General features: G+C 53.4%; 6 protein-coding genes across 6 annotated transcripts; 2 read left to right on the top strand and 4 right to left on the bottom strand.

Moving 5' to 3' along the window:
* Positions 1-183: 183 nt before the first annotated feature.
* On the top strand, positions 184-3,347 carry QC762_202730 (uncharacterized protein). Its single transcript, XM_062887161.1, has 3 exons — positions 184-1,898; positions 1,971-2,872; positions 2,967-3,347. Exons 1-3 carry the CDS (start codon positions 1,319-1,321, stop codon positions 3,096-3,098), a joined length of 1,614 nt encoding a protein of 537 aa, XP_062746950.1. The 5' UTR covers positions 184-1,318; the 3' UTR covers positions 3,099-3,347.
* QC762_202710 (uncharacterized protein) lies at positions 3,274-7,823 on the bottom strand. Its single transcript, XM_062887160.1, has 2 exons — positions 3,661-7,823; positions 3,274-3,595 (listed from the first exon to the last, which is right to left on the bottom strand). The coding sequence occupies exons 1-2, from the start codon at positions 6,634-6,636 to the stop codon at positions 3,410-3,412; spliced, it is 3,162 nt and encodes a 1,053-aa protein (XP_062746949.1). The 5' UTR covers positions 6,637-7,823; the 3' UTR covers positions 3,274-3,409.
* A 25-nt stretch (positions 7,824-7,848) lies between these two features.
* Positions 7,849-11,135, top strand: QC762_202700 (uncharacterized protein). Its single transcript, XM_062887159.1, has 2 exons — positions 7,849-9,143; positions 9,197-11,135. Exons 1-2 carry the CDS (start codon positions 8,372-8,374, stop codon positions 9,694-9,696), a joined length of 1,272 nt encoding a protein of 423 aa, XP_062746947.1. The 5' UTR covers positions 7,849-8,371; the 3' UTR covers positions 9,697-11,135.
* QC762_202690 (uncharacterized protein) lies at positions 9,919-10,977 on the bottom strand (the record flags this gene model as incomplete). The annotated part of the gene is made up of 1 exon (XM_062887158.1): positions 9,919-10,977. The coding sequence occupies one exon, from the start codon at positions 10,975-10,977 to the stop codon at positions 9,919-9,921; it is 1,059 nt and encodes a 352-aa protein (XP_062746948.1).
* A 538-nt stretch (positions 11,136-11,673) lies between the features above and the next one.
* On the bottom strand, positions 11,674-13,092 carry QC762_202680 (uncharacterized protein; the record flags this gene model as incomplete). Its single annotated transcript, XM_062887157.1, has 1 exon — positions 11,674-13,092. One exon carries the CDS (start codon positions 13,090-13,092, stop codon positions 11,674-11,676), a length of 1,419 nt encoding a protein of 472 aa, XP_062746946.1.
* A 753-nt stretch (positions 13,093-13,845) lies between these two features.
* On the bottom strand, positions 13,846-16,560 carry QC762_202670 (uncharacterized protein). Its single transcript, XM_062887156.1, has 5 exons — positions 15,720-16,560; positions 15,269-15,540; positions 15,059-15,207; positions 14,760-15,003; positions 13,846-14,701 (listed from the first exon to the last, which is right to left on the bottom strand). The coding sequence occupies exons 1-5, from the start codon at positions 16,021-16,023 to the stop codon at positions 14,198-14,200; spliced, it is 1,473 nt and encodes a 490-aa protein (XP_062746945.1). The 5' UTR covers positions 16,024-16,560; the 3' UTR covers positions 13,846-14,197.
* Between the last annotated feature and the right edge of the window lie 4 nt (positions 16,561-16,564).

Below are 16,564 nucleotides of genomic sequence, written 5' to 3'. Positions count from 1 at the left end.
CTTGTCTTCGAGGCTTTGGGGGAGCACGAGGCTGGTGCTCCGAAATACGTCACCTCTGCGGCTGAAGAAGATCCTTTGGAGAGGTTCGCTGTCTCTTCGCAAGACAGTTCTTGATTCGAGTCAAGATCTTAGTTTGGATGAACGGGTCTTGGCAAGCCAGTCTGGACGACCAGGTAAGGCACAGGAATCTGTCTGAAAGGGGGATCAGCACAGTCGTTTGCCAGAACCCGGCAGTTTTCGTCATAAAAGCTCAGGATGAAACCCCACGGGGACACAGGTTGCCCTGGACCATCCGATCTTTGGGCGGCAAGATGCTGAGGTATGGCCATGTTTCCAAAAACAGAACGAGTCTCAATGATCGGATGTCAAGAGTCTGAGTATCAAGTGTGGCGGCCTCCAGTATCCCAAGCAGAAAAATACGAATAAATGGATTGGTGAACACGCGCAAAGGTTCAAGAAGCATTGAGCACAGCCGCCGTCTGCTCCACTGATCTCCGGACCCTACTGTCCCACTGCCGCGCCGGCTGGTTGGAGACCTTGGCGGGGGGAGACGTCAGCGTGTGTGGCCGCGTCGTTTAAAGCTTGAAGCTGAGCCCACTGATTTGATCACACAAGGTCTTCGTGACGGCGCCTGATCGCCTGATAAAACTGGAAACCTGGTTTACTTTCTTAAGGAACGCTTTATTTTCTTCTTCTCCCTTCTTAGCATCTGCGCATTCCAGGGCCCATCTCTTCATCATTGATTCATTCCATGCGTACCACATGTCAATGACATCCACCATTGTCACCACGGCCATATCAACATTTAAACTTCACTCGACCTTCTCGGCAGCTGCAGCAGTGAGACGACCAGTCAGGCATTTTACCTAGGCCACTTGGATATCATCATCAAGGTGGAAGAAATCTAGAGGTGGGCACGCTAGAAAGTGGGAACATTTGGGGAACATATTGCGACGCAATTTCCCCTCTTGATCCCCAAACCCCAGACACTCGGAGATCCCTGCTCCCGCTGTGCCGAAACACAACAGAAGGGGATCCGCCTGTCAATCGCCAGATTCCCAATTCCTCCTCCTGTCAATCGAACATCCAAAACCACCAAAAAAAATAACAAACCAACAAACAAACCGGGCTTGGGTTCGCTCGCTGGAACCACCCGTCACTCATTTGTATTGTTCCTTTTGCAACAACAAAACCCCTCGTTTACACGAAACCACCTCCTCCCGATCATTACGAACCCCCTTTTGCGACCACCACCTGCAGGCTCTCCTGCCGCTGTTTATTACGCTCGGGAGCCAGCCCCCAAAAGAATTAGCCCGTCATGGCTTCCAACGAATACTACAGTCAGACGTCCCGAGCTGACAGTCAGTACTACGGCGGCAACGACCAATACCGAACAGAATCCCCCTCTGCTTACTCGGCGCCCGCCCCGGCCTACAGCTCCCACCACAATCTCGTTGGACCTGGGAAGGACCGGCCGCCGGCGGCGCAAGGTGTGTCTCCTTCACCTTTCGAAACCGTCTTCGACGATCATGTCTATCCGGCAGCACCATCCTCTAGCCACCAAGCGCGCCGCCTAAGTCAGCAAGACACGAGCTACCGCCCCCTCTCGCGGGTGCCCTCTGATGAAATGCCTGCTTACAATCATGCCCCAGATGACATTCCGCTGCAGGACAACATGCAGAAGCACCCTTCGAGACAACACATCGAGATGCAGGATCACGTCTATGATACTTCGTCGTCGCAGCACCACCAGCCGCCGAACAAACCACCGAGCAAAGGGCGGGTGAGGTTGGGGGAGTTGGGCATGCTGGGCTCGGGAAAGAAGAAGATACCGTTTGTGGTGTATTTTTTTACTATTGTTCAAGTTGCAGTTTTTATCGGTGAATTGGTCAAGAATGGTATGCCGCCTTTTTTTAATCTCCCTCCCCCCTTCTCATCAACATTGTTAACCTCCCCACTCCCCCCATCAGGCACCTCGACCGGCTCCCCAATCATGATAAAACCCCAATTTAACCCCATGATCGGTCCCTCCCCCTACATCCTCATCAACATGGGCGCCCGCTTCGTCCCCTGCATGCACAACGTCAAGGCCATCCAAGAAGCCGAAGGACCCGTCTCGTGGCCCTGCCCCTGGTCGACCACCAACGAGAACACATGCACCCTCTCGGAGCTCTGCGGCTTCGGCGGTGTCCAGCAGCCGGGCCAACCGCCGGAACCGAACCAATGGTTCAGATTCATCGTCCCCATCTTTTTGCACGCCGGTCTGATCCACATCGGCTTCAACATGCTGCTTCAACTCACACTTGGAAGGGACATGGAGAAACACATTGGCTCGATCCGGTTCTTTATAGTGTACATGTCGGCCGGCATCTTTGGTTTCGTCATGGGGGGTAACTTTGCCGCGACTGGCATCGCCAGCACGGGCGCATCAGGTTCATTATTCGGGATCATCGCACTCACCTTTTTGGACCTGTTGTACAGCTGGAAAGACAGGGTGAATCCCACAAAGGACCTGATGTACCTCTTTATCGACATCATCATCTCTTTTGTCCTGGGTCTCTTGCCCGGTCTGGACAACTTCAGTCACATTGGCGGGTTTTTGATGGGGTTGGCGCTGGGGATTTGTATCCTTCACTCGCCCAACTCGTTGAGGAGGAGGATCGGGGAGTCGGAGGTTCCCTATGCCAACAGTCAAGTTTCGTCTGGGTTTTTGAAGGAGGGGACGGTGCCACCGTTTTTTAAGAATCCCGTGGGCTTTTTCAAGGGGAGGAAGCCGCTTTGGTGGGGGTGGTGGTTGATTCGGGTGGGGGCGCTGATTTTGGTGCTGGTGGTGTTTGTGTTGTTGTTGAATAATTTTTATATTCATCACAAGGTTTGTGGGTGGTGTAAGTATTTGAGTTGTTTGGTAAGTCTTCCTCGGTGTTAGGGGGTGATGATGGGGAGAAGATGCTGACTGGAGATTATAGCCTGTGAATAACTGGTGCGAGTTGGGGAATTTGACTATTACGAGGGATCAGGAGACTGCTCAGCAGCAGCAGGCGGCGAAGAGGGCGGTGGAGGCTTTGATGGGGATGTCGAGACGGGTTTTGAGGGGTTGAATAGACGAGAAGAAGAAGGGGTGGTTTTTTGTTGTTGCCCCTTGGTATTGGGTGTCAGAGGCATAAAAATATGCATAGCATTGGCGTTTGGGATTTTTTGTTTTCACAGCTGCGTTTGGTCAGTAATCGGTTAGGGATTATCATTACCTGCCTGTTAGAAGTGGGCAGTGAGTTTACTTTTGTGCAGAGACAAAAAACAACTAGCATTGTCGACAAGAAAGAAAAGAAGTATTGATGTATTATAACCCCTCCCCCCCCCCTCTTTTTCTACCTGAGCTTGTTTCTTGTGCGGTCTAGTAAGAACACTCCCTCTAGAGATCATCCTCCTCCTCCGAACCAGACTCATACGACCCATCGCTCATATCCTCATCTTCATCCTCCTCTTCCTCATCCTCACCATCCTCCTCATCAGCCTTGAGACCATAGTCATCATAAAAGTGAGCAAGCGTCTGAACCTGGGTCTTGTAACCCCTCTCACCCAGCGTCTTGACGATATTCTACAACATTTTCATCAGCAATCATATCCCATTGGTAGGTAGACAGGGGCAAGGGGCAAACTCACCTCCTCCATGATCGGCGCACAAGTAACAACAACATTGCTCCTCCCCGGCTCAAAAACCGGCAAGATCACCTCCCTCATCACCTCCCTAATCTCCTCCTCCGTCACCTCCCTCACCCTAGCCAGAATCTTCTTGTTCCACCCCTGCTCCAACCCGCGAACGACAGAAATCATGTAATTCTGCTGCGCCGCCGCCGTCATGGTAGACTGCTCGTCCGCCACGCCAAACACAATCGAGCTGACCGCACCCTCGATCAAGTGCCTATCCAGCGGCTCCTCGCCCGAGGCCAGCTTCGCAACCGTCGCGCGGGAGGCTTCAATGGCCTTGGAGGCGTCGGGGGAACGGTAAACCTTGAACTGGAGGTATCCACCGTCTATCTCCCTCGAAAATGAAACCCCGTAGGCAAGACCGTTGCCTCGGACGGCGTTCCAGAGCGGGCCCTCGACCGCTTCGAGGTAGGCTTGGGCGACGAGGAAGGCCGGGAGGAGGGGGGAGGAGTAGGAAGAGAGGCCGGTGGTGGTGGAGACGGAGTAAGAACTGTCGAGGGTTGTCATGGGGATGATGACTGATCCTACCGAACCAGGGGATTGCCCTTCTTCGTTGAGCATTGCCGAGAGTTTGACGATGGGGAGGACGTCCTTGGTTGGGTTGAGGTCGGGGTGGGAGGTGAGTGCGTCCCAGGCTGCGACTGGGTTGGAGAGTTTGGCCACGTCGGCGGTGACTAGCACGCGGAGGTTTTGGAACGAAAAGAGAGACTTGCGGAGTTCCTCGAACCACCCGAGGACGGTCTCGGGCTCTTTCTCGAGAAGCTTCTTGAGGCGACGGAGGTAGACCGCCTTGACGAGGGTGCGCTTCGCAGACAGGTAAGCCTCGGGACGGAAGTGGATGGCCATGTCGACTTCCTGAGCCATGGTCCGGCCATCGCGCTTGAGCTCGGGGATATCGGCAAGGGCTTTCACGATGGCAGCCTTGATGCGGACAGGGTCAAAGACAATGTCGAACATGAGCGTGCGCAGCCAGTCGATGATGGTGGTGTACTTTTCCGGGTCTACCTGGAACTGGATAGCCAGACCCTCGTAATCGCTTAGTCTGCTGGCCGAGCTGATGTGGTAGCTGATTGTGTCCTTTTCAAGCTGCTTGACGACTTCCTCGAATTCGAGACGCTTGCCATCCCGGATGACGGGGGAGTTGAAGAAGTTGTCGGTGAAGAGGGAAAGAAGAGGCTTGTACTTGACTGCTGTCTCAGAGAGGCCGACATGAAGCGTCAAGTGCACAAAGTTGGACGGAACATCCTCAAACTGCACAAAAAGGGGCTTTCCTTGAGGAGCTGCATCGATGATCTTCTGCGCCTTGTTGTCCGAAGCACCAAGGGCACGAGCCTTTCCTGATCTCGCGGTCAAAGACTCAATAAAGTGAATTGACTCAGTGCCAGGAACTGGCCACTGATCCAACACCTCAGGAGGAATTGGCTTCTCGTTGTTCTGCTTGGCAGTCTCGAGCTTGTTCTTGAGAGCCTCGAGACCCTCCTTTCCGAGCTCCTCCTTCCTCTTGGCGATGCGCTCCTCTTCGCCAGCCTTGAGCTTCTTGGCCAGCTCATGCGATGGCTTTCCGAGAATAGAGACGTGATGGGCGTCAGAGACCCACTTCTTCAAAAAGGCACGCCACTGCTCATCAGTCCACTTCTCGAGCACATCATACTCCTTCAGGGTCTCCAGGTCTCTCAGGGTAGAGCCGTCCCGCTTGCCAAACAAATAATCCGTAATAATGTTGCTGGCATAGAACTGCTCGGAGGATTCCGCCTGGAGCTTCACTTGGCGCTTCTCACGCTGGAGGCATTCGTTGATATAGTTCATATCAAGAGGCTTCGAGGCGACTTCCTTGAGAAGGTCAACCAGGCGCTGCTCGACAAAGGCAAGCTTCTCAGTGGCAACACCAGTTGGCTGGAACCAGATGACGGAGTTTGGTCTCGAGTCCCACCAGTACGAAACCGAACTAGCCAGCTGCTCTCTCTCCACGATGGTGTTTTCGATGATGGAGACCGACGAGCCGCAGAGGTAGGTCATCAAGATGTTAACCGCTGTGCCCTCGATCTGGTCGATGCAGCTGGGTCCGAAGAAAGCCACAAGGATTTCGCCGGTGGACTCGTCTTCCTCGGGAAACTCGACAGTCTGGACAATGGTCTTTTCGAGAGGAGGTGGTTGGGGAGAGTCAACGAATGGGCGCTTGAAGCTGGGGTTTGGTGGTGGGATATCATCTTTGATGCTCTCCTCAAACGTGTCCAAGATCTTCAGCAGGTCCTTGTGGTCAGCCTCACCAGTGATGATGACAGCCAGATTCTGGGGCTGGTACATGGCCTTGTGGAATTCACGAATTCTGTTGGGAGTCAAGACCCGAAGCGCCTCCATCATGCCGCCAGTCTCGTATCTGAAACCAATATTTTCAGGATACAGCAACCGGCGAGCCTGAAGATCCATCAGCTCAGAGCTGCTGTACTGAAGAGCTTGCATCTCAGAGTACACGACACCGGCATCGTTGCCCTCGCCGTCAATGTGATGAACCTCGGTCACACAGGCATCATCCGTGATGTTAGGGAGAATGACATGCTCGAGGTAGACAGGGAGGATCTGAGCAAAGCCATCCCACCCGGCAGTTTCAAGGGTGTAAGCGGTGTGGTCGACGGCAGTCCAGGCATTGGTGTTGGAGTAGGCTCTGCCGGCCAGCTTGTCGAGCAGGCCCTTGTACTTGTAGCTCTTGGAGCCCATAAAGACCAAATGTTCCAATGTGTGAGGCGCACCAGAGTCGTCAAAGATCTCGGTGGCTAGTGTGAAGTAGCCGTTGACCTTGGGCCCCTTGCGGTCGGCCACAATAACCTGCATGCCACTTCGCTCAGAGACGTACTGGGTGATACCAGTTGGGGCATAGTCGGACTGAAAGCTTTGGACCTTGCGGAACCGTGGTTTTTGAGCCTCGGTCGACATATTGGCTGTGTTGATGATGGTTATGGAAGTTGGTATGGAGCTAGCATCATGTCAGCGAGAGCCCCAGTCGTAAAAAGAGGATGTGAAAAGTCCAAATGAATATAGGAAATAGGGACACGGTGATCTTCAAGACTAGGGCACAATATGGGAAGGCCAACGGGTATATCGTCTTCGCAAAGTAGGTAGTGTGTTAGACCGGAGCATACCCATGGTCATAGCAAATCGTCGCTTCTGATAGGCCCGCGGTGATATGAAGAGCTCCTAGTCCATAGGAGAGCCACCCAAATAGCCGATACCAGGCTGGCATCTTGATACTGGTGGTGTGGCCAGCCTAGAAAGAAGCAAGGGGACAGCTGAGAAACCAAGAGGGCAAGAAAAATGCGCAAGGTAACACTACCAGCTGCTGATATGGATAGCTATCACACATGTCCAACAAGACGGCACCAGCCAAAGAAAAGACAAGACAATATTGGTGGCTGGGTGAGGAGGGGGGCGTTGAGCTACTGCGCTCGAGTCTGACATACATACCGGTGTATAAGGCGTCTGCTGCCTAGCCACCTCGTCAAGGGGAGAAGGCCAATGATGGTTGAGAGAGGGTGTGCCTACCCCAGGTTTCCAGCTGATGTTCAGCCTGGAAGCGACGGGCAAAGAAATGAAAAGATACCGAGATAAAATAGATACCCCTCTCTTCCTGCAAGGCTGCTTGCTGCTGCTGCTGCTGTTGTTCCGATGGGTTTGTAGAACACAGGAGCTATGGGCAGTCAGTACTGTTTGGGCTGTTAGTTGTTGCTAGTTTTTGGCGGGGTAGCTGCTGGGTGGGTTTTTTGGTGTGTTTGGGGTTGACGAATCAAAATCGTGGCTTGTTCATCGGGGTTCTTGAACCCAAGGGTTGGGTCCTGGTTCAATTTATATGGAAAGTGAGATCTTGGACCTGCTCAAAGAGGTGTTCCTACTAAATACAATCAGTGTCCCAGCGGTCTCTCTGACAGATCTGAAGTTCGAAATGCCCCGCCGTTTGGATGGTGGGACAGCCCGGCAGGCCCACTAAACTTCAGACGGTCTGGCCATCCATTGGGCAGGAGCTTTTGTACAGAATATGCAGTGTTCTGCTGATGTTGGATAGTCCCCGCGCTTTAGATATTAGGCATTCTACCTGTGTAAGCACTCTATTTCTGCGCGTGGGCGAGAGACTGACATGATGTATACCAGAAAGAGACTCATATTTTTACCGTCGGGCCAGAAGCGGTCGACATTGGTCTCCACTACTCTTATCGATATGATATCGAGACGTTAAATCTTGGCACCGAGGCTGAGAGACCAGTGACGGTTGCCCCACAACGTGCCTCGGCACATGCAGCTTCCAAGACCAGGACAACGACCTCGACCAGAATCAAGACTTGCATGTTGCCTCGATTGATTGGACTTTACATACCCGATTGCCTGTTCCTTGTTCCACCATGGACTTTCCATAGAAAATAGAAATCGAAATACGAGTTTCTCTTTGAAAACCCATTCCGAGCTTGAACTCCACCAATCTAAAATCAACCAGGTTCCATCCCGCTGTCTTGGCTTCTCCTGGTCCCTTTTTTATATCTGTGAACTCCCAGGACTTCACATCTTTTCATATCCACCCATCTTTGCCCTTCCCGCTCACTCACCCCTCAAGTCCAGCCTCTCCGACACACTGTCCCTCCTCCGCACAGCCCTATCTCGTCGCGGGCGGCACCTCGTAGCTATGGACTGGTTCGGCCGCGCCAAAATCGACTTTGCCCACGCAGCCACCCCCCTGCCCTTAACCAGGAAAGATGGCTCCCAAACCGACCTCCTCAAGGTCGTCGAGGCCGCCGTGCCAAAATGTCAGATGAACCCCCTTCTTTTCAACGGCCATCTCCAGACCATGTACACAGCCGTCAAGGAGCACGGCCCGCAAATCTACTACAAGAGAAAGATCTTTGACGCCGACCACAAGACCTACGCCGGCACTTTTGCTGTCGACTTTGTTGTTCCTCAACATAAGGACTTTGACGAGGAGCTCCCGCCGAGAACGGCGTTTTACTCGGAGGAAGAGTTTGCTGGTATTGGGTCTGATGACAGCAAGCCTATGCTGATAGCGCTGCATGGACTTTCGGGGGGGTCTCATGAGATTTATCTCCGACATGCTATTGCTCCCTTGGTGATGGATGGGAGCGAGTGGGAGGTTTGTGTGGTTAATGCGAGAGGTTGCGCGAACAGCAAGGTGACGACGGGGGTGTTGTTCAATGCGAGGGCGACGTGGGATGTGAGGCAGTTTGTCAAGTGGGCGAGGAAGATGTTTCCCAACAGACCTCTGTTTGGGGTGGGTTTCTCGCTTGGTGCCAATATCATGACCAATTACGTTGGCGAGGAGGGTGCAAACTGCCCATTGAAGGCGGCCATTGCCGTGAGCAACCCTTTCGACTTGGAGGTGTCAAACAAGGGGCTTCAGAGGACATGGTTGGGGAAGGAGGTCTACTCCAAGATCATGGGCAGTAAGTTGTTCCTAACACTTTTCTTCCACACGCAGTACCTGACACTACTCCAGACAACCTCAAAAAACTCTTTGAGCAACACAAGGAGCAAATCCTCAAATACACCAACGTCGACTACGACCGCGTCCAAAACGTCACCTACCTCCACGAGTTTGACCGCGCAGTCCAGACCGTCACATGGGGTTACCCTACCGAAAACGCCTACTACCGTGACGCTTCCTCCTGCGACGCCATCCTCGCCATCCGCATCCCCTTCCTGGCCATCTCCGCCCTTGATGACCCAATTGCCGTCAAGGAAGCCATTCCCTACCAGGAGTTCGCCGTGAACCCTTACACAGTTCTCTGTACGACGTCTCTTGGCGGGCATCTGTCTTGGTTCGAAATTGGTGGCGGGAGGTGGCATCCCAAGCCAATCTGCAATTTCCTGAACGCGATGGCGACGGATATCAACTTGGAGGCCGTGAGCAGAGAGGAGAAGATGGTTGGGGATGGAAAGTACCAGTTTAATACCGACTTTAACCCGGTGAGGAGGAAGTTGAATGTACTCGAGTAGAAGCAGTTGTAGCAAGCTGGTGGTAAAGGATTTGTAGTGATACTGTAAGATACACATAGATAGAGGGCATACGGAGGGTACAGACTTTTCTTGATTTAATTGTACATAATCCACTCAAAATTCAGGAATAGAAGGATTCAAATGTACGGGGAACTTGATCAGAAATTTACACGCTTTGATATTGACTTGAAAAACGACACAGCCGAAACATATCCCTATCATCTACAACTTCGACCCTTTATTCCCGGCAAGATATTGCCCCCCCAACCTCAACATCTGCACCGCGTCCTCCACCATCTCCTCCACAATCTCCCTGGCCGGCTGCACCTTTTGGATCGCGCCCGCAACCTGGCCCATGAGATGAGGCACATCAATCTCATTCCCCTTATCAAGATCATACTCAATCGGCACCACCCCCTTCCCGGTCAACTCCCTAATCATATCCGGCTTCGCATGCCACCCCCTAACCCAATCATTCGTCTTCATCCTCAACGGCCGTCCACTCAACACCAACGTCCTCTCCGTCTCGTCAAAGCCGCACTCGACAACTGCCTGCTTATGCTGCTCCGAACACCCCGCCTCAACCGAAGCAACAAACCGCGTCCCGACCCAAACCCCAACAGCACCCTGCATCAAAGCAGCAGCCAGCCCCCTCCCGTTATGAATCCCTCCCGCAGCAACAACCATAGCACTCTGCCCGTTGAGCATCTGGGGTTTGTATTTCCTCGCAACATCAACCACCGCAGGAATAAGCACCGTCCCACTGATATCCCCCGTGTGCCCACCCCCCTCCCCCCCCTGAGGGCAGACCATATCAACCCCAAGATCCAACGCTTTCACCGCGTGCTTGGGGTGACCAACCATGTTCATGATTAGAATCCCTGCGTTGTGCAACCGCTCAATTACATGCTTCGGCGGGACCCCCACCGCGCAGACAAACAGTTTTGCTCCGGACTCAATCGTGATATCAATCAGCTCGTCGAGTTTACCGTTGGTGTAATCGTGGTTTGTCTTTCTCGCGTTGCCCCCGACTTGTGGGAGGGCAAGGTCGATACCGAAAGGGAGGGAGGGGTGGGCAAGCAGGGACTTGAGCTCTGTGACGATGCCGCGGAGCTGATCGGGGGTGTACATGAAGCCGCCGATAACCCCTAAACCGCCGGCGTTGGAGACCGCGGCGGCGAGCGGGGCGGAGGAGGTGCGGGCCATGCCGGCGAGGAGGATGGGGTGTTTGATTCCCAGGAGGGTTGTGAGCGGGGTGGTGATGGGGCCGGAGGAGGCCATCTTGTAGGAATAGTGAGAAAGGTGGGTGAGTTGGTGTAAGTGTAGATGAGCCCGCTCGAAGATGTGTTAGATGTAAAAACCGACAAATGTTGAAACAAGTGGGATATATCTTCCATGGCAAAAGGAAAAACAGGAAAAGAAAAAGAGAAAGATCTACCCCAAATATATTCTTTCTACAAACCCAGCCAGATCGATCTCCCCCTGCCTCAATACCCCGTCATCAACGAACTCCCTCCCCAAAACGGTCTAGAAAAGGGCGGGAAACCCACCCTACCCCGGACCCACAGCGCCGCCAAGGACCCAAAACCTGGGGGGGAGATGCGGGGAAGCACCCTCGACGCCTCAAAGAAGGGCATGTTGCCGAGGCATCTCCAACTGTAGGGCAATTGTGAGCTTCCAGCTGAAACGTCAGATCCAGCTCTTGGGCACGGAGTTGAAGAAGTAGGGATCTGAAACCCGTCCGATTTGCCTTTGATGGGTGAGTTTGTTGGTTCATTCTGGCTTCATAATAATCAATAGTAATGATAAAAACACTAGAAATCTATCATGAATCCCTACCGAACTGACCTTTTCGCTACCAAGTAATCCCATAAAGACGTTGTACAAACATTGAATTCATCGTTATCGTCTCATTTGTCATGACCCTCCCTCCCCCATTCGTCTCTGTAATAATGCTATGCTAATAATCATGTCCGATCACCCAAAATGAGGCAGCTTCGCGGGCACAAACCGAACCGCCGGTTCCACCTCTGACATCTTCTTGGGTTCTGTAGGTAATTCCAGCTCTTGTTGTTGCTGGTGTTTTGGTGGTTCTTCCACTGGTATCTTTGCCTCTAATTCAGGTTGGGTTTCTTCGTCAGGGTCAGAGTTTGGAAAGCTCTGGTTGATGCTGCATGGTGACTGGTCTTCAGACTCAACCTGATAGTCATCCACACTCAGACCCCTCTTCACCGCCAACTGGCTTGCTGCCCTCCTCCTCCTCTCAATCTCTTCATCCTCCTCCTTCTTGGCACGCTCTTCCTCTTGTTGCAGTTCCTGCATAGACAACGGCACAGCATCCCCATCCTCATACGTCGGAAAAGGCGACGCTGAGTCTGGCGTGTACGCTGAATCAAGCGTGGTCCTCGACACCGTCCTCGACAGCCCCTTCTTACTATCCCTATCAGCCGGTCGTTTCCCCTTGCTGCTCCGTGTCCTATTACTACTCCGATCATCAACCCCAACCCTATTCAGCGCAACCGTAAACTCATTCTCATCCAACGGCACCGCATCCTCATCCCCCTCCCCATCACTCGGAAACAAATCCCCTCTTGACCTATACGAACTGCTCGTATCCCCCGACTCCGTCGTATTGCTCCTCGTCCTAGTACTCGACTCCTCCCCTCCCCGTTTCCTCTGCCTCTTCCCATCATGCTCCTCTTCCTGCGCCCCCAGCAAAGGCCTATGCTCATCCCCCGCACCCCCCCTCCCAAAAGTCCCACCACCAGGGTGCTCCCTCAAATTCGCCGCCGAAGGCTTATACCTTAAACTCCCCACAATCTTAAACGGCAGCCTCCCCAAGAACCCCAGCGGCGCCGTCCTAGGAATCACATTCGGATCCTCCTCCTCCACCAAACCCGTCCCCTTCCTCCTTATCCGACTAGTCCCATAACTCATCCCCCGTTTCCTCCGCGGCTGCTGGTCAACCTCCTCCCCCTGCCCCCCCCTCACCGCACCCGTCCCAGCCAACAACCTATCCCAATCCTCACTATTCACCCCCCACCTCCCCCAACCACCGCCACCACCACTCCCCCCACCATTCTCACGGTGGTCGGGACCGTCTTCAACATCACCATAGTAATCATCCCAATCGTCATAAAAGTCAAACGTGTATTCCGCCCTCGTCCTCCTCGCGCCATGGTCTCGCTCCCGTGCGCGTCTCGCGCGGTCCTCCCGGTCGCCAAGACAGACAGAGGTGCACGAGTCCAAAGCCTGGCCGATGGAGCCAAGGCAGGGGGTGATGTACGTGTGTCCAAACGTCCAAATGTTGGCCGCTGCCGTCTCGGTGACGGCCTCGGTCGTGTGCGAGATTTGGTTCCAGCGCTGGCGCATGCGGGGGTCCTGAATGAAGGCCATTTGGGGCTTGCTTTGTGTAAAATCGGGGGAACCAGGATAGTGGCCAGGTAGAAGCTTCGGTTTGAGTGTGCGTGTATGTGTGTGTGTGTTGGTTTTATTCGAAAGTTATTTATTCCCTTTCCTATTCAACCCGGACGATGATGATATCCCTCTCGCAACTCTGTCCTATCTCCTTCTAACATAAACCACACCTCCTGGCGCGCAGCAGCGAATGATTCAAGAAAACCGTCGCCGCAGCCTAGTGGCGCAAACAATCTTTTGTTGTATCGGCATCGATGGATCGAAAACAATCGGAGGAATCATAGGTGGTAATAAGGAAGAATAGAAACAGCCCCGTCGTCAAAAATCCAGGAACGGAGTTTGTGTCGTCGCAAGGCGCGCGCAAACAAAGGGTTCGGTTCGTTCCAAGCCAGGGTTGGGAGGCGGCAGAATAGGGTAAGGTCTATCGCAGGTTACGGTAGGTACAGTACACGCTGGCCCGAATTACTAATTGGCGCGGTCGTCGAGGAATGAAGACCCAGGATCGCAAAAGGAGAACATTGAAGAGAAGGAAAGAAAGAAAGAAAAAAAAGAAAGGGAAACACTGTTTCAGAATGGCAGCTTCAACAGCAAAACGATAGAGCGCATGTAGGCAGGCCAGCAGGAAAGTCGGCGGCAGGCTCTGGCTCTCTCTCCCATACGGGGGCCACAACAGCCAAGTGTGGACAGAGTCTCGGCACAATGCAGTGTCTCGCAGCAAGAAGTGGAACCGGATTGATGCAAGTGATGCTTTGGTGGGGTAGTTCTACTCTATATATGCATAAAGCCCGGGCAATGGTAGTAATGTGAGATGTTTAGAACGATATGGCGTCGAATTGGTGCAAACTCTCAAGTCTTGCTCATGATGATATCATCAAACTCAAAAGACCCAAACTATTTGACTCGACCCGGCCAGGACCGATTTCAAGTGTCAGTACAAACATACTGACACAGCATATGGACCAATTCATCACTGTACAAAAGTTACTGCTCACCAACGTCAGTCAACAAGTAGAGAGGTGAGAATCGCACTTTTGTTCCGCTGAAAGATGCATATAATTCACTGCCACACTATCCGACATACTCCCTAGCGATGACCGTTAGTGGTAGTGGTGGCCGCGGGGGCAGGGGGAGGTCTTTCGGGGCCATAAGGCTGAGGCTGCTGCTGCTGCTGCTGCTGCGACTCGTCCTCGGTCTCATCATCGTACTCGTCCCCATCATCGCTGACCTCCTCATCTTCCTCACCCTCGTCGTACTCATCCTCATACTCGCTCTCGTCACCCTCGAGGTCGCCTTCCGCGTACCCATTCTCAACAGGGTTGGTGAGACCCTGGGGAATGCCACGGCCCTGCTGCTGCATCTGCCGGATAATGCCATTCAGCTTGTCCACCTTCTTCTTCAAATCCTCAACCTCGCTAAGGTTCTTGGTACGTTCCTCGGCCATCTTGAAGATGTTGCTGTTGACCTGATCATGCTTCCGCTTCAGAGTCTCGTTCTCACGCTCCAGCCTCTTGGTCTTCTTGGACATGTCCTCCATTTCCTTGCGGAAAGTCATAAACAACTCATTGCTGTTGTTCAGAGTATCCTCGACCTGTGCGACCATGTTACTCCAACACGCCCTGGGTGGCCGGCGAGAAGGGACAACATACCTGCTTGAACTTCTCCACATACACGTTAAGCTGGTGTCTCAGTTCTGATTCGGTCTGGGAAAATGTCTGCACCTGCGCATTAAGCTGGCGTGACCGGGTGAGCTCAGCCTCGTAGTTCTTCTTCTCGCGCTCAAACCTGGCGAGGTTATACTGGACCTCGAGTTCCTTGGTGCGCATCTGGGAATGAAAGTGCAACTCGCGGAGCTCGTATTGGTCGATCATGGACTTGAAGCGATCTCGGAAGCTACGCTTGTAAGCAACGATGAGCTCAAAAACCACGAGCAAAGGTTCGCACATACAATTTTTCCGTATTCATGTCGACCACTTGTTTGCGCGGATTGTCCTTCTCCTCCTGCTGGTCATCCATCCTGCGGAGCAACCCAGAATACCTTTCGTCCCATGTCTGTTGGCTGCGGATTTGGGTATCGCTGAGTGTTTTATTCTCATTCTTCAGACAAGTCAGCACAAAGTCCCTCAGTCCTGCTAGACCGAAACAGCCGTATACAAACCTTAAGCTTGTTGTTCTCTTTTTGAAGTTCCCGGCAGAGTTTCTCTAGCTTCTCCTTCAGGGACGTGGTCTTGTTTAACTCGGTACGAGTGTTGTCCTTATCCTTCTGGAGCTGGTCGCCGCGCTTCTTGTTCTTGATGCTTTCTCGCTCGTGGCGTTTCATCTCAGCCAGAAGATCCGAACATCGCTTCGTCAGATGATCAATCTTTTGCAAGTCGTTCATCCGAGAGGTCTGGGTGTGTAACTCCCTGTTGGCCTTCTTGACTTCCCGTTCTGCGTACGATCTCTGTCAGCCCATATTCCAGTCATAACTGGCTTGTGTTTCGTGGTCCCGTAGTCCTGGGTGTGAGGTTCGTGCAAAGAGGAACCCCAAAAAATGCCTTTTTCCCCGACAACGTGGCGACCAGCGAAACCTCCCCACCAGACACACAGAAAACAGGGTGAACACCCACCAATCTCGGCCTCCTGATCCTTTTCTCCTGCGGCGTCGAGTTCGAGCTGGGAAATGCGCTGGGCGATGAGCTTCGAGGCCTCGGTCGGCTCCGGCTTCTTCTGCTTCCCCTTCTTCCCCGTCATGGCAGCGGCCGAAGGCGGGGCGGGGGCGGGCCGGTTCTCGTGCGTGTGGGCAGCATGACCATTCGCGACGGGGACGGTATCGGCAGGCGGCGGTTGACTCGGAACTCCGTTGGCTGCCGGTGTAGCTGGTCGGGGAGCCGTCGCGGCAGGTGAGGCCACGAGGGGGCTGGCGTTCGACATGATGCTCACAGATCTCAGAGTGCGTTAGGGTTGACTGGGCGGGCAAAACGATGCGATGCGGGGCTACGGCAATCCAAGCCAGCAAACTTGTGGCTGTTGCTACTCGCAACCGGGAATTCGACCTGATGCTATTCCAAAGGTCCTAAAACCAGGAGCAAGACGGATATACGAGGGTGACGCGGGGGCTTGTCGTCGAGGAGGAAGCGAAAGTGTCGATGTGTCGGTTAATTCAAACAGAAGACGCTCGCCTAGTCACACAAATTGCATGCGTCCCGCCGTGCACGGGCGGTGGTGGCTATTGTTTGCCTGCTCTATAGCCTCCTCTGTAATTCACTGAGACTTCCAGGCTGCCGTGGGGGGGTGTCGTGTGCTCTCGTGCGATCCGGGCAGCGTCAGGTTTGGGGATGGTGATATTGCTCGCTCGGCGTGGTTGAATGCAGAGATTGCTCCTGCGTGGCTCCAGAATTGGATGTCGTCGCAATTGCATTAGTCCCCAGGTTCTGCCCCGAACAAGCCTCACTCTTCAGGCTGGCAAACCTGG

The sequence above is a fragment of the Podospora pseudocomata genome (assembly GCF_035222375.1).
Source record: "Podospora pseudocomata strain CBS 415.72m chromosome 2 map unlocalized CBS415.72m_2, whole genome shotgun sequence".
NCBI lineage: Eukaryota > Fungi > Ascomycota > Sordariomycetes > Sordariales > Podosporaceae > Podospora > Podospora pseudocomata.
This window is presented reverse-complemented; position numbering and strand designations above follow the sequence as displayed.

Coding starts and splice junctions, on each gene's coding strand:
- QC762_202700 (XM_062887159.1), top strand. CDS start 8,372: ATGGACTGGTTCGGCCGCGCCAAAATCGACTTTGCCCACGCAGCCACC. Junction 9,144..9,196: donor CTACTCCAAGATCATGGGCA/GTAAGTTGTTCC, acceptor ACACTACTCCAG/ACAACCTCAAAAAACTCTTT.
- QC762_202670 (XM_062887156.1), bottom strand. CDS start 16,023: ATGTCGAACGCCAGCCCCCTCGTGGCCTCACCTGCCGCGACGGCTCCC. Junction 15,541..15,719: donor GGATCAGGAGGCCGAGATTG/GTGGGTGTTCAC, acceptor GATCGTACGCAG/AACGGGAAGTCAAGAAGGCC. Junction 15,004..15,058: donor GACATGAATACGGAAAAATT/GTATGTGCGAAC, acceptor TTACAAGCGTAG/CTTCCGAGATCGCTTCAAGT.
- QC762_202730 (XM_062887161.1), top strand. CDS start 1,319: ATGGCTTCCAACGAATACTACAGTCAGACGTCCCGAGCTGACAGTCAG. Junction 1,899..1,970: donor CGGTGAATTGGTCAAGAATG/GTATGCCGCCTT, acceptor TCCCCCCATCAG/GCACCTCGACCGGCTCCCCA. Junction 2,873..2,966: donor ATTTTTATATTCATCACAAG/GTTTGTGGGTGG, acceptor TGGAGATTATAG/CCTGTGAATAACTGGTGCGA.
- QC762_202710 (XM_062887160.1), bottom strand. CDS start 6,636: ATGTCGACCGAGGCTCAAAAACCACGGTTCCGCAAGGTCCAAAGCTTT. Junction 3,596..3,660: donor GTGCGCCGATCATGGAGGAG/GTGAGTTTGCCC, acceptor AAAATGTTGTAG/AATATCGTCAAGACGCTGGG.